The following is a 14050-nucleotide window of genomic DNA, read 5'->3' as shown; positions in this document are numbered from 1 at the left end:
GATCAGTTAAAAACTAAGTATACCAAGTAGAAGTTTGTCAACAGGATTGAACCTGAAAGGTGTATAGCAGTTATGTCCATCAGTCCATGTATGAGTTCTAAGACTTTATATGCTAGTGATTTCTTTAGGCAAAAGATCGAGGATCTTTGTGCTACTATTATCCTCTCGTGAGTTTTATCCACTGATCAATTAAAAAATATTAACACAATTGGATCACATAAAGGCCAATAATAGGTAAATGTTAACATTGTGCATTAGTTGGTGCAAAAGGGGATCATACCCTATTGGAGCAAGGCATATTACACTCATTGTGCAAATATTTTACACTGTCAATAAATAAAATTTAAACTCTATTTAGTGGCACACACAGTCCAACTAACCTTTTATTCATTTATCACAAATTCACAATAGCCCTGTTTAAGCAAAAGCTGCATTTGCTTGCTTTCTAAGGTGATTGTCGCGACACAAAGGAGAGAGTTATAGATAGATGGATGCAATATCCACTAAATTATGGCCTAAATGTAACAAAAACAGGAAAGACTGAAACGTCATGACCTTGGAGAAAGCAGAATCTCCAAGAAAATTCCAAGTGGAGAAACTCAAAAGACAAACTTATGGTTAATGAAAGATAAAAGTGCTAGCACAGCAGTCTAAATGCTCTGAGCTTCCTTGAATATGCTCAAGCAGAATTCTTAAGAATCTCTTCAGAAGGAATCTCAAGCGTTGCTCCAGCATGTTCTTTCTCAGGCTTCACCACTGCAGCAAATAACATTCCAATATTTTGTCAAAGAAGCAGCAGAAGTGAATCAATGCAAGGAAAGAGCATCAGGAAACTTAGCAGATACAGAACAGGAGAAAATTATCAAAATGGTCCTTTAATGTACGGGGGTTGGACTGTTTTGGTCCTTCATATTTACACCACTTAAAGGAAATGGTTCTTAATGTTTGTAAAAAGTGGACATCTTTGATCTCATGTCCTAAAACTAATGGTACAAAACTAAAACAATGTTTAAACTTAATGGTGCAATTCAATTTGATAGTAGTACTTCTAGCTTTGCTGTGAGTTCCACAAAGTCCACTTCTTCTTCTTTCTTTACTTACGTACTGCCAGTGCTTCCTTCACTTTCTGATTTCCCTTGTATTCTTCTTCCTTTAGACTCCCCACACATTAATTAAAGCACAACACTTTTGCTTTATGGGTTCCACATTAAAAAAATTTAGCATTGAACCCATTATATTCTTAAAGTTATGGGTTCATACCCAATCATTTATTGCAATTTTCGTGATTTTTTACATATAAATTATACTCCACGTCAAAAGTACCGGGTCATAACCCGGTACCTTTGAACTGCTCAACATGGGAGCAGAAAATTGGGAATGAGGAACCTGCAGTTCCAAAGGACACAAAAAGGATGAGGATGATTATCCAAAATCAGGTGGGAATTATGATAAACTTTCGTTCAGCTTTTTTCAATCTTCTTCAAATAACAAAATTGGGCACTGAAACAATCCAACACAGTATTTTGGCAAAATTTATATGCAACCAGTGATTTTGCAGACATGGGAATTGAACTTTGTCCAAGAAAAATGTCGTATCTGAGCCTCAATTTTTGAGACTGGAACTTGGAAATTCTTGTGCTTTGAAATCCATTTAATTTAACAGATATGTAAGGAGGAATCATAGTTTAAGGGTATGAGACCCAAACTATACACTTTTTATATACATTAAGAACTATTTCTGTTGAGGGGTACATATAAAGGACCAAAATAGTCTAATCCCTTTACCTTGATCATTCTCTCTACAGAACATACTTTCAATAAGTGTAACTGATAACTTTGCAAATTAAGGAAATTTGGATGGTAAACAGAAAGAAAGTAAGAAACCAAGATACAATGAATCACTACTCTTCATAAGTTATTTGACATGACAGGATTCCTAATGGATTTAGGCAACACTCACAAGACACAATGCTTGAGTTTTTTACATTGTTTTTTGACCGGTGAAAAGATGTTGCAGAGGGTAATCAACAATGATTGAGTTTTACATTTATGAGATCGAATAGTTCCCAAGGCTCTTTAGAATAAGAGCCTCCAAACTTATGGTATTTCGACTTAACCACAAGTTGACAAAAGTAATATTTGAAAGTTTGTAACTTGCCAATTTTTTTATTTTTTTTAAGAAAAGGAAAGTTTGTAACTTGCCAATTATAGATCACCAATCAGACAATTCCAAAGAGATGTGTCTCAGTGAAAAGTACACAACACACTTCTGAATGGTCATGTATTTACTAGTGGAGACTGGAGATGTCTTACTGAAATTTCCTTTTGATGGGTTATGGAGGCAAGATCTTAAACAAAATTAGCATACTCTAAATATAAAGTGTTTTGGCACCAAATAACTGGTGCCCACGCGCTGCTAAAGATTTAAAAGCATTAGAGAGTGCCTAGGCACTAAAACTTTAGAGAGTGTGAATAGGCATTATCTACTAGTGGTGTAGTCCCAACTTAATGTTTAGGCACTATCGACTAGACACTGTTACAAATATCAGAGACTGCACTTAGGCTGATCCAGCCACAGTTTTATGTTATGGAACTAAGTCTAGTTTTAAAAATTTCACTAAATGTTACTATGGCAGTTATCTAGGTAATTGAAGTCAGAAGTCCCCAATATAGTTAGTATTTGGTCTAAGCTAAAAAACCACAAAAAAATGAAACAAAAAGATAGCACCATTCAAAGTAAGATGATGAATGCAATAGCTATTGTTTGAACTTGTTCTTTACAATTGTGCAGTTTAGAGGTTTGGGAAAGTCGTAAGCTATCGTACCAACCTAGGAACATATTGACCTGAGCTCTAACAAATAACACAACCACATTCAGTATTACATAAAGTCATTGAACTAAGCTCTAGTATGTAATTTTAATCTTGTTAAAAATGTCATCATGAAACATGCGTTTGCCTAGGTCGAGCTCGTCGCACCAGGCTTGCTTTGTGCGGGTTACCTCTTCTATGTGGTTTGCGAGCTATTGCATAGGAGCGGGGTTTTACCCGGTGCGCAGCCAAAGGTAGCGGCTGCGGTTTCAGTTTCACATCAATCTAAATCATATGCTTTCAATGAAGGGAAAAATATGTCTTTGAAGCAATAAAACAAACACCTGGTGTGCGCCAGAGCATAATATAAAAAAAACCGCAAATGACATTGATAAACACAATAATATGGAGATTTGGGGGTTTATACCGAAAGCACCGGAAGGTGTAGCTTTGGCTTGGATAATCATAGTAGATATGAACGAAGAGGCCTCAGTTGCATCCTCCAATAGCCTCTGAATATCAGCCTCCGATGAGACGTGGCGATTCTCCTCGAATTTCTTTCTGACCTCGGCGGCGGATTGTTGGAGCATGAAAGTATCTCCGGCGAAGGCTTTGTGAGTGGCCTTCAACACTGATCTGTAAGCTCGAAGGGCTTCTACTGCTCTCCCGCTCGCCATCTTCTACTGATCAAAATGGTCTTTGGGTTGGACTATTTTGATCTTTTATATATACCATAATACCATCTAAATTTTTTTTATTAATACTTCATTTAGATCACATAATTGATATAATTAGTAATGTATGAAATAATAATCATTTTAATCCATAACTCCTAATAGATTACCTTAAAAACATAAACTCCTAATTTAAATGTTAAATTTATATCCCTAACTTAGGTTGCGACTCTTTTGATGAGTTGTGACTTTTTTCAAAGGGTTGTGAGTTTTCGATGAGTTGTGACTTTTCCAAGGAGTTGTGACTTTTCAAAGGAGTTGTGACTTTTCCAAAGGATTGTGACTTCTCGGAGAGATCATGACTTGATTTTTCTGAAGAGTAGTGACTTTTCCAAAGAGCTGTAACTTTTTCAATAAGTTGTGACTTTTTCAAAGGGTTGTGACTCATCGGAAAGGTCATGACTTTTAAGATAAGACACAAATTTTTTTTGTTCATACTACCCTTTGTTGACTATAAATAGAGGGGTTTCCTTTCATTTTTTCAACAACAATTTTTTTAATCTTCTACTCTTCTTCTTCTTCTTGCATTTTAAAATATTCTTGTGATTTATTGTCGTTGAGTGAGTCCAAAGTTTAGCGGAATATGAGGTACTACTATTCTGATGAAGTAAATTGTTCTATCCTAAGAGGGTATATTCTTAACCTCGAGTACTTGAGGAAAATAATTCTGATGATATAATAATATTTCTTTGTTTAGTATATACATTAGTATGTAATGTTCCAACATATGAAGTTAACATGATGTAGTCTAAATTCATTTGTTTTTGTTAACAATTTCTCTTGTGATGTAGATATATGCTTCTAAATATCTTTTTCCAAAATTATTAAACTTCTCAAGAGTTAGAGAATTGTCACGATTAATTTTTTCGATGCTCAAGACAAAGAATTACTTTATTTATCAATACTACTTATGTGATTTAGATTGTTAGGAAGTTTGCTTCAAAATAGTTATTACTATATAAGCATTGCCCTTTTGTTTTACTGATTTAATATTTTTTAATATTTAAGTATTTTTCGACGAAGAAAAGTTTATATGACTTGTAATAACGTTAGTTGAGGTTTGTATTAATTCAATACTTATTGTAGTATAAATTCATTTGTTTTTGTTAACAATTTCTCTTGTGATGTAGATATATGTTTATGAATATTTTTTTCCAAAATTATTAAACTTCTCAAGAGTTAGAGAATTGTCATGGTTTGTTTTTTTGATGATCAATATAAAGAATGACTTTATTTATCAATGTTACTTATGTAATTTATATTGTCAGGAAATTTGCAAGAATCTTCAATATTATTTTGTGCAAACCTTATTATTGAAATCATCGCTTAAATTTTATGAATTGATAATTCGAAAAACTAGTTACCTTAAAAACATGAACTCCTAACTTGAATGTTAAATTACTATAATATTCCTAACTTAGGTTGTGACTTTTTCAATAAGTTGTAACTTTTCCAAAGAATTGTGACTTTTCCAAATAGTTGTGACTTTTTCAATAAGTTGTGACTTTTCCAAAGTGTTGTGACTTCTCGAAAATGTCATGATTTTTTAGATAAAACACAAAAAAATTTGTTCCTACTACCCTTTGTTGACTATAAATAGAGGGACTTCCTCTCATTTTTCAACCATAATTTTTTCTAATCTTCTACTCTTCTTCTTCTTGCATTTTAATTTTTTTTGTGTAATTTATTGTCGTTGAGTGAGTTCGAAGTTTAGCAGAATATAAGGTACCACTATTCCGATGAAGTAAGTCGTTCTATCCTAAGAGGGTATATTCCATAACCTCGAGTACTTGAGGAAAATAATATAATTTTGATGATATAATAATTATTTTTTTGCTTAATATATACATTAGTATGTAATGTTCCAATATATGAAGTTAACATGATGTAGTCTAAATTTATTTGTTTTTGTTGACAATTTCTCTTGTGATGAAGATATATGCCTTTGAATATCTTTTTCCAAATTTAGAGAATTGTCGCGATTTGTTTTTGATGCTCAAGACAAAAGAATGATTTTATTTATCAATGCTATTTATCTGATTTAGACTCTCAGGAAGTTTGCTTCAAAATAGTTATTACTATATAAACATTGCCCTTTTATTTTACTTATTTTCTATTACTTAATATTTAAGTATTTTAAACGAAGAAAAGTTCATATAACTTGGAATAACGCAATTGAAGTCTGTATTAGTTTAATTTTTATTATTTATTTAATAGCTAATTTTATGAGATAAATATTTTCATTAATGCAAATATTTATTTATATTTGAGTAGGTATTTGTATTTAAATTAAATTATTATATATTTCACAAATGTATTATCAAGTTAATGAGATCTTCTAATTTCAAAATGTATTATTTTAAAATGTTTTTCCGCGTTCTTTTTAATTTAAAAAAAAAACTCACAACAAATGTGAAAATATGTGAATATATAAAATGTAGTTATTCTCTTCACGTGTTCATATGACATCTAAAGAATTTAACGTAGAACACATGCAAAACACATCTGGTTAAATGACAATAAAAATATAAAATAAATATTATCTATAGGGTAATATTAGTGAGATAAGATTAATTACATGATTGAACCTCACAAATTGAAATAAATATATACATAATTGCATTTAACTAATAAATTTTTTCATTGACCATCTTCATAGGTTTGCGTGAATAAGAGTTATACATGACGATCCACATTGACCATTCACAAAAGAATCTGCAATATTATTTTTTGCTAAGCTTATTATTCAAATCTTCGCTTAAATAAGCGATACTATTTACTATAACATATATTTTTGAAATTGGTAATCATGTGCAACGCACGTGTCAGAAAACTGGTTTAAAATAAAGATGCAAATACAAAAAGGGAAAAATTACCTGAATACACAACTTATTTTATCATATTCTCCAAAATTTCCTACAATTTGAAAAAATTACAACAAATTATACTCTCTCCTATTCTCGGATACATTACTTTATACGATGAATCAATCGGACACATCACTTTACGCGATGTATCGAATTCTCGAATACATCATTTTACGCGATATATAGGTTGGATACATTACTTTAGCGTGATGTATAGATCGAATACATTATTTTAATTAACAACTCACATGAATTGTATGAGAACATAAAAGAATGAGAGTGAAATTTTCCGACCATAACTAAATTTATTTAATATGATGAGAAGAAAGGTTAATTGTTGCTATTTTTAATGAATTTTTTTTATCAATAATTGACATATAATTTACCTTTATAGGTTTTAAAGATAAAATATATTATATATAAAAAAATAATCGTAATATCTCAAAAGAACGAATATTATGACAAAGATAGAGATGATTTCCAAGTCACCAACCTAAGCAAGGAGAGATCGGTGAGGTGATTAGAGACCATATAGCAGATGAATAGCGGAATTTATAAAATCTTGTGTATGCACAACAATTCAGAGTAGTCTACTTACCATCCTATATGGACTGAAGTTATTAAAAAAAAAGAACCTCAGCCACGAAGAATAAATATCGAATCAAGTGATGTCATCTTCATGATTTAAACTAATCATCTACCTTATAATAACATCGTCTTTGAATGTAGATGCTTAATGCAGAAGTTGGAGACTTCAACTCTCAATCATGTATTAAGAAACAAAATAGAGTAACAGATGAAGATAGCGCTCGGGGAAATTTTGTGAATGATCATTTATTTTTGGGAAAAGGGTTTGATTTACTCCTGAACTTTATGATTTGGAGTTGATATACCCTCCGTTTAAAAAATGGCCTATACATGCCCCTGTCGTTATAGAAACTGCTCATATATGTCCTTTTACTTAACAGACCAATATTTAATAAATTAAAATTTTATTTTTTTATGCTTTAATTTGAGAAAATGCCACGTGGCTCTTAAAATATCCCACCCAATAACTTTTCACCAACCCGACCCAATTGGAAACAAGAAAACCCCACCACCCACTTAAATAAACCTAACCCATTCCATTTTATTGTCTCCACACTCAACACGAAAAAAATCAAAAACTTATTAGGGTTTCAGTGAGCTCTAAACTGGCGTCAATCAGTCTCAATATCGTTCAAAATCGTAGGTAAGTTTCAATTACTTTCTTCCCTTTTCTTTTAAGGAGCTTTGGTGTTAGAATTATAGGGTAAAATTTGATAAAAGTGTAATTGAGTTTACCGATGTGCTTTTCCCTTGACATTCTGTCAATGGAAGGTCTATTTTCTTACTTTAATACATGAGTTTATCTCTTTGTATGCAAAGATGGAATCTTTGTTGGTCCCTAAATAGGTATTGTCCCTTTTGGATTTTAAAATTCATTTTTCAATTGGTGGTTGGTGTTAAATGTTAAGGTGGTCCCCTATGTCTAAGTTATTTGCTTGCTGCAGGTGTCATTTTGAAGGATGATTGAAGAAGTGGATATTATTTTCAACTATGGGGGCAGTTGGGTAATTTCTCTAAAGCTGGGATACAATATAAAATTTCAGCACACCTGGTATTATAATACTTGTTTAGTTTGTCATGATAATTTGTGTGAAGGTTTTACTTTCAAATTTGGATTTAGGAAAGTTCAACAATTGTTGGTCACTGGTCCATTTGGTACTTATTATGTAATTGAAGATAATGATGGAATTAAGACTCTTCAGTACTTATTTTCAAAAGATTTCAAGGTAATAAATTTTTATGTCGTAGATGCTCATGAATTGAGAGTTTTTTGCCGCAAATATCATAGATCATACTGAATCATATTCTGTGAATGTTGAAGCTGCAACTGATTGTGATTATAGTGATGTGGAGGATGATGCTCTTTATGAAATGGGCAATAACTGTGAAATTGTTGAATATCATGTTGAAGTGCTTCAACTTTATGAACATGAAAAAGAGAGAGTTGTGAGTGATGGACTTGAAAAGTTTAAGGAATTAGAATGGGTATGACCTTTAAGACTATTCAAGAAGCTAGGCAGGTTGTTAGCTTTTATGCTATGGCTAACAAAAAGAAGTTGAAAAAAAAAAAAAAAGATACAAAAAGTATTAGGTGTGAGAGTTATGATGGTTGTCCCTTTACTCTTCTCATATCTAAGAATGGAAAATCAGCAACATTTAAGGTCAAAACATTGAATCCTAAGCATACTTGTGGTGATTCTTTTGTTAATCCATTGGCAACTTATCATACCCTGGTTGTTTATTTTAAGGATGAAGTTCAAAACAATCCAAAATACCCTATCAAAGACATGAGAGAAATTCTTGAAAAAAAATTCAAGTTGAATGTCTTAAAATCCAAACTAAAAAAAGCCAAAACAATGGCTCTTGATAAGTTGGAAGGCGGTTTTAAAGATGACTACAATAGGCTTGAAGCTTATGGTCAAGAACTTAGACAATCAAATCCAGGATCTGATATGGTAATTAATATCTCTAAAGATGCACTTGAACAAGGCATAAGAAGGTTTTTGAGAATGTACATTTGCTTCAAGGCTTTGAAGGATGGATGGAAAAGTTTGAGACCTATAATTGGTTTAGATGGAACATTTCTCAAAGAAAAATGTAAGGGGCAACTATTAGTAAGGGTTGGGCAAGACTCAATGAATCATTTCTACCCAATAGCTTGGGTGGTAGTGGAAAATGAAAACAGAGGAACATGGACATGGTTTATTCAGTTGTTGAGGATTTTCTTGGAGCTGAAAAATGGTGAAACTGTGACATTTATGTCTGATATGCAAAAGGTAGCTTTAAAGTATATTTTTTCTTATTGACTTTTCTTTATCTTTTTTCTTACTGTGATTTTTTTCTTTTCGATTTTTAGGGCGTGTTGGATGTTGTAGCTAATGTTATTCCAGAAGCACACCATAGGTTATGTATGAGGCATATAAAATCTAACTGGTGTAAGAAATGGCGAAGTGGTGAAGAGAAAAAATTAATGTGGTGGTGTGCATGGAATACATATAAAGAAGAATTCAAAGGCACTTTGAAGGTGTTAGGAAAGGTGGATGAAGATTTAACTAGTGATCTTTTTCATTTTCCTGTAATTAAATGGTGTAGGGCATATTTTGATACTCAATGTAAGAATGTAATGGTAGACAATAACTTCACCGAGTCTTTCAACAGTTGGATACTTGAAGCTAGACAAAAACCAATCATTAAAATGTTGGAGGAAATTCGAGTGAAGGTGATGAATATGTTGGTGTAAAGTGAAAAAATGGGAAGAAAATGGCCAAATGATATCAGTCCAACGGCTATGAAATTGTACAATGCTATCGATTAATGGCTACCACTTGTACAGTTGAGTTGTTATGAAGTGAAAGATGGAGACACATACAATGAATTTGGAGTTGAAGAAATACACTTCTAGATTATGAGACTTGGGTGGAATACCATGTCAACATGCCATCAAGGCACTTTTGCATAAAAAAACTGAACCATTGAAAGAGGTTCATTACTGGTACATAAAATAGGCTTATTTGTTAACATACAGGTAAAAGTTGCAACCAGTTAGGGGTTCTCAATTCTGGAAAATCAACCCTGCTCAAGCAATAGAACCTCTAGAAATGGTAAAATTTGTTAACAGACTCAAGATGAAAAGAATAGAAAAACTGATGAGGCAAGTTTGAGAAAGGGGGCATGAAAGCAGTTAAGAAAAGGAACTCTAATGAGATGTGTAACGCCCCTCAAAATGAAGTAGGATAAAGTAGAGCCTCACATGGATTTTATGCATTAATAACTTGTAAAAATAAAAAGGGTCCAACTAAGTGAGGGGTAGTTTGGGCTTTTATTTTTAAGTTGTTTTTATTATTTTAGGTATATTAGATCATTTAAACGAGGGTTATAACTTCATTCTTCCAATTAGAATTTCCAAAATCATTCCCTCTCTCAAATATTTCTCTCAAGTTCAAGGAAGAACTAGGGTTTCAAATTGGAGGCTTCTTTCAACGATTTTTGTGGGCTTTTTCAATAATTAGGTATGGAGACTCTTTATCTTTGATTCCCTTTTCAATCAAAGAGCTAATTCAAAGTATTTTCAAAGTTCTTCAAAAATCCTAAAGTCCTAATTTCGATTCTAGCATGGGTTCTTGCATAAAAAGGGTTTTAAATGATGATTTATATTGTTATTAATGATTATTAATGGTTTTTAGAAAGAAATCCCCATGAACCCATGTTTTCTCAAATTCTCTAAATTTTACCATAAAGTGGGTGTATTAATTTTGAGTAGATGATTATAAAAATTGTGCTTAGTATGGTATGGGTTGTTCATATATGGTATTATATATGTGAATTGTTAAGAATTTTTATTGAATTGAAGGATGTGGGATGTTGGCCTTGAATGGGCAAAAAAATTGTGAATTTGTCTTCATGTTGATTATGGGCTTATGCTTAGCTTAAATGGTATAGTTGAATACCATGATTACCTATGCTTTCTATTGTGAATTGTTTGGTCATGAGAATGGTGAAGGTGGCTTTGAAAGGATGGTAAGTTGACCTACTTTATGAATAATGTTGAATTAGTAGGGAATTGAGTAATGTTGGTTATGGCTTTGGAGAATGGTGAGATGGTTTAATCTCTTAGTATTGATATAATTGTTATTGATTGGTTTGATCCACTTTTGGTGGAGGTGGTTATTTGTTGTATTATTGTGAATTGAGGCCATGAAGGGCATTATATGAATGTTATTATATTGTTGTATTACTATACACATATGAGGCTATATGTAAAGTCCTATATGAAGTTATATGTAAAGTTTTATGTGAAGCTATATGTGAAGGTATGATGAGAATGAGTTTTATGTGATCTTGTGATGATCATATGTAAAGTGGATAGCATTGTGAGTTAAAGTATGACTTCTCATGATGTATATATGAAATGATGTTGGATTATGAAGTATCCTTAAATGAAAATGTTGTGACTTGGTTGGTAGACTAAAGTGTCCCTCCTTGTTACTTAAAGTCTTGAATGCATGAATGTGTGAAATGGGCTAGAACTAAGAAATGGTGCCTTTTCTATAAATGCTAAAAGAGGAATTCTAGGCCCAAGACTTGAATCGGCAGAACTAAGAAATAGTGCCCTTTCATAAGTCTAACTTTCCTAAGTAAATGTATAACCTTGAAGGATGGGCCTTAGGGCGAAGTTCCTTTCTTGAGTGAGATGATAGACTTAGAGATGGATGGAGCCGGAACGGCATAATAATCCTTATCTAAGAAAGTCAAATGAGCTATCCTTATGAACCTTGATTGGCCATGACTAAGAAATGGGGCTTTTCTTGGGAAGAGGTACTATGAGTTGGTTGAACTAGAAAATGAACCCTCTCTAAGTACATATGTGATTGAATACTCTATGGGAAACAAGGCTAGCACCGAGTGGATGTGGTTAGGAAGGTGGCCTAGTTGAGTATGAGATTAGGCACAATTAACTTCCTTGGACATCTCCTAAACCATGTGCCTACATGGGTTGCTTACTAGTTCTACCTTTGGCAAGTAGAACAACCTCCACGGAGTAGGATAGACTCTGAATTCCATACCTAGCTAGTATGGTCTATGTCGGTTATGCCTATTCCCATCATGTGAGATGTGCACTCTAGTTATTGGATAGGTTCTACAACGTGTAGGTAGTCGGAAGAGATGCTATCTACACATGGCACAAGTAGGCTTTGAAGATACTAAAGTGAGTTCCCTAAGTCTAACGACTATTATGTGAAAGTCCCCTTATGTGCTTGAATGTCTCCAAAATGGTTTCTTAAAGAATGTTGGTCTATTGATGTTATGTTGTAAAGGAAATGTCCTTATCTAAGGTAATCTTGAGGAACACTTAAGTGTGCTTGAAGAGGTTGTATGGGCTGTCACTTCTTGTCTTACTCAAGTGTGTCTTAAGGTTATATTAGGTAGAGGTCCTATGGTAATGAAATGACATGTGTTCTTTTAAAGTTAATCATGGGTTGTATATGGACATATGTTGAGGATATGTATGGTTGGCTATGGTCTTATATGTTAATGTTGACTTGTATTATGTCTCTTATACTTGTAAAGGAAAATGTTTTATCAAATGATATGAAAACATTTTACTTCATTGCAAATGTCCTTTTTGGCATGTTTTTGCATGGTCTTCATACTTAGTACTTAATTGTGTTAACCCCTTTCTTTCCCTTTTTGGACTAAAGTGTAGGGATTTGGAGATGATGACATGTCATGGCTATGTGATAGGTTTCTAAGTGTTGAAGATGAAGACTTAGTGAGTCCTCATATATTCGAGGACAATACCCAATATGTTCTTTTATGTCCTTTTAGTATTGTTTAAGTTGTGTATGGGATTAGTCTCGAATTTTGTACTCTAAAGTATTAGATGGTTTTGAGACATCATGTATAAAGTCTAGAAAGTCTTCCGCTTGCTATTTTTTTTTTTAAAAAAATGTTTTCTTGGTAAAGAAAGTTTTTAATTCCTTATGGTTTTAGTGTCTATGCGATGAATGAATGCTAAGAGGCTTGTATTAGACCTCTTCGAGGTCGAGTACGCCGGTTACGACTAGGGGGTGCTCCCGGGTCGTGACAAGATGCAACAAGTGTGGTGATTTTAATCACAATGTTAAGGGATTTTATAAGGTAATCTCTCTTAATTTTTTCTTTTAGTTAAAAGGTGTTTGTTTATGTCAATCACAATAATTTTTTTGGGCTGAAGGACCATGAAGACGGTGAAAGTTCACATGAAAGAAATAAGAAAGCAAGCAGTCAAAAGTCGATTGCCTATGGTCCTGAGATCGAAAATGAAGAAGATCCAACATTGCGTCCAATGGTAATTTCTGAAACAAAAACAAAAATGGAAAAGAGGTCTCGAATATTTGAAGGACTGAGAAGCAAGAAGATTGTTTTTAAAGGGGATGTGAGAGGAATCTCGACCCCTTCAGATCTACCATATTCACCAAAGAAGACTACTTGGAAGGGCAAGAAAACAGTCACGACTGGTCAGTTACTAGCTGAAGTAAAGAAGAAAAGAGTGAAGTAAATGGCAATGAAGGGCAAGTGGCCCGTGGATACTGATGATTATCTAGTTTAGAAGTCATTGTGTAGTTGATCCATTTTTTGACATTAGGTGGTTATTTTGGATAGTATTATATTATGTAAATCCAAACAATTTCTTTTATTGCTAACCATATAGTAGATATTTATGGTTGGTTTAACCACCAGAAGGGTAATCTTCTTTATTGGTAACTTGTGTTAAGATAATTTTATGAAAATTGAGAATTATATTCTACTGCATCTGGTGTAATTGTTGTTGATTGTATTTTGTGTGAGAGAGTAAATTTATGTGCTTTGATTGGTAGCGTTGTTTAAATTACGACTAAAATTAACATTGTTCACGAACTTCTTTGAACTTCTAGATAGTTCAGATAATGCCGTATATTCATTTGGAGTCAATCTCGAAGATGAAAGATCAGTGATCTTACCTCGAGCTCTTGGTAAATGAGAAGCATTTCTGAAGTTTAAATAATTGTAGAATAAATTATTTTACCTCGAA

The 14050-nt window shown here is 32.9% G+C and overlaps 1 protein-coding gene and 1 pseudogene across 1 annotated transcript; one reads left to right on the top strand and one right to left on the bottom strand.

Moving 5' to 3' along the window:
• Positions 1-484: 484 nt before the first annotated feature.
• On the bottom strand, positions 485-3562 carry LOC125808226 (mitochondrial zinc maintenance protein 1, mitochondrial). The gene is made up of 2 exons (XM_049487951.1): positions 3238-3562; positions 485-756 (listed from the first exon to the last, which is right to left on the bottom strand). The coding sequence occupies exons 1-2, from the start codon at positions 3485-3487 to the stop codon at positions 680-682; spliced, it is 327 nt and encodes a 108-aa protein (XP_049343908.1). The 5' UTR covers positions 3488-3562; the 3' UTR covers positions 485-679.
• Positions 3563-9933: 6371 nt separating this feature from the next.
• LOC125808220 (uncharacterized) lies at positions 9934-13588 on the top strand (annotated as a pseudogene).
• Positions 13589-14050: the final 462 nt, after the last annotated feature.

The sequence above is a fragment of the Solanum verrucosum genome, unplaced genomic scaffold (genome assembly GCF_900185275.1).
Source record: "Solanum verrucosum unplaced genomic scaffold, falcon-dt-bn FXZP01000234.1, whole genome shotgun sequence".
Classification (NCBI taxonomy): Eukaryota; Viridiplantae; Streptophyta; class Magnoliopsida; order Solanales; family Solanaceae; genus Solanum; species Solanum verrucosum.
This window is presented reverse-complemented; position numbering and strand designations above follow the sequence as displayed.

What these genes read in the sequence shown, in the direction of transcription:
- LOC125808226 (XM_049487951.1), bottom strand. Translation starts at nt 3,487, where the DNA reads ATGGCGAGCGGGAGAGCAGTAGAAGCCCTTCGAGCTTACAGATCAGTG. An exon ending in TACACCTTCCGGTGCTTTCG is followed by an intron (nt 757 to 3,237) that starts GTATAAACCCCC and finishes TATTTGCTGCAG; the next exon opens with TGGTGAAGCCTGAGAAAGAA.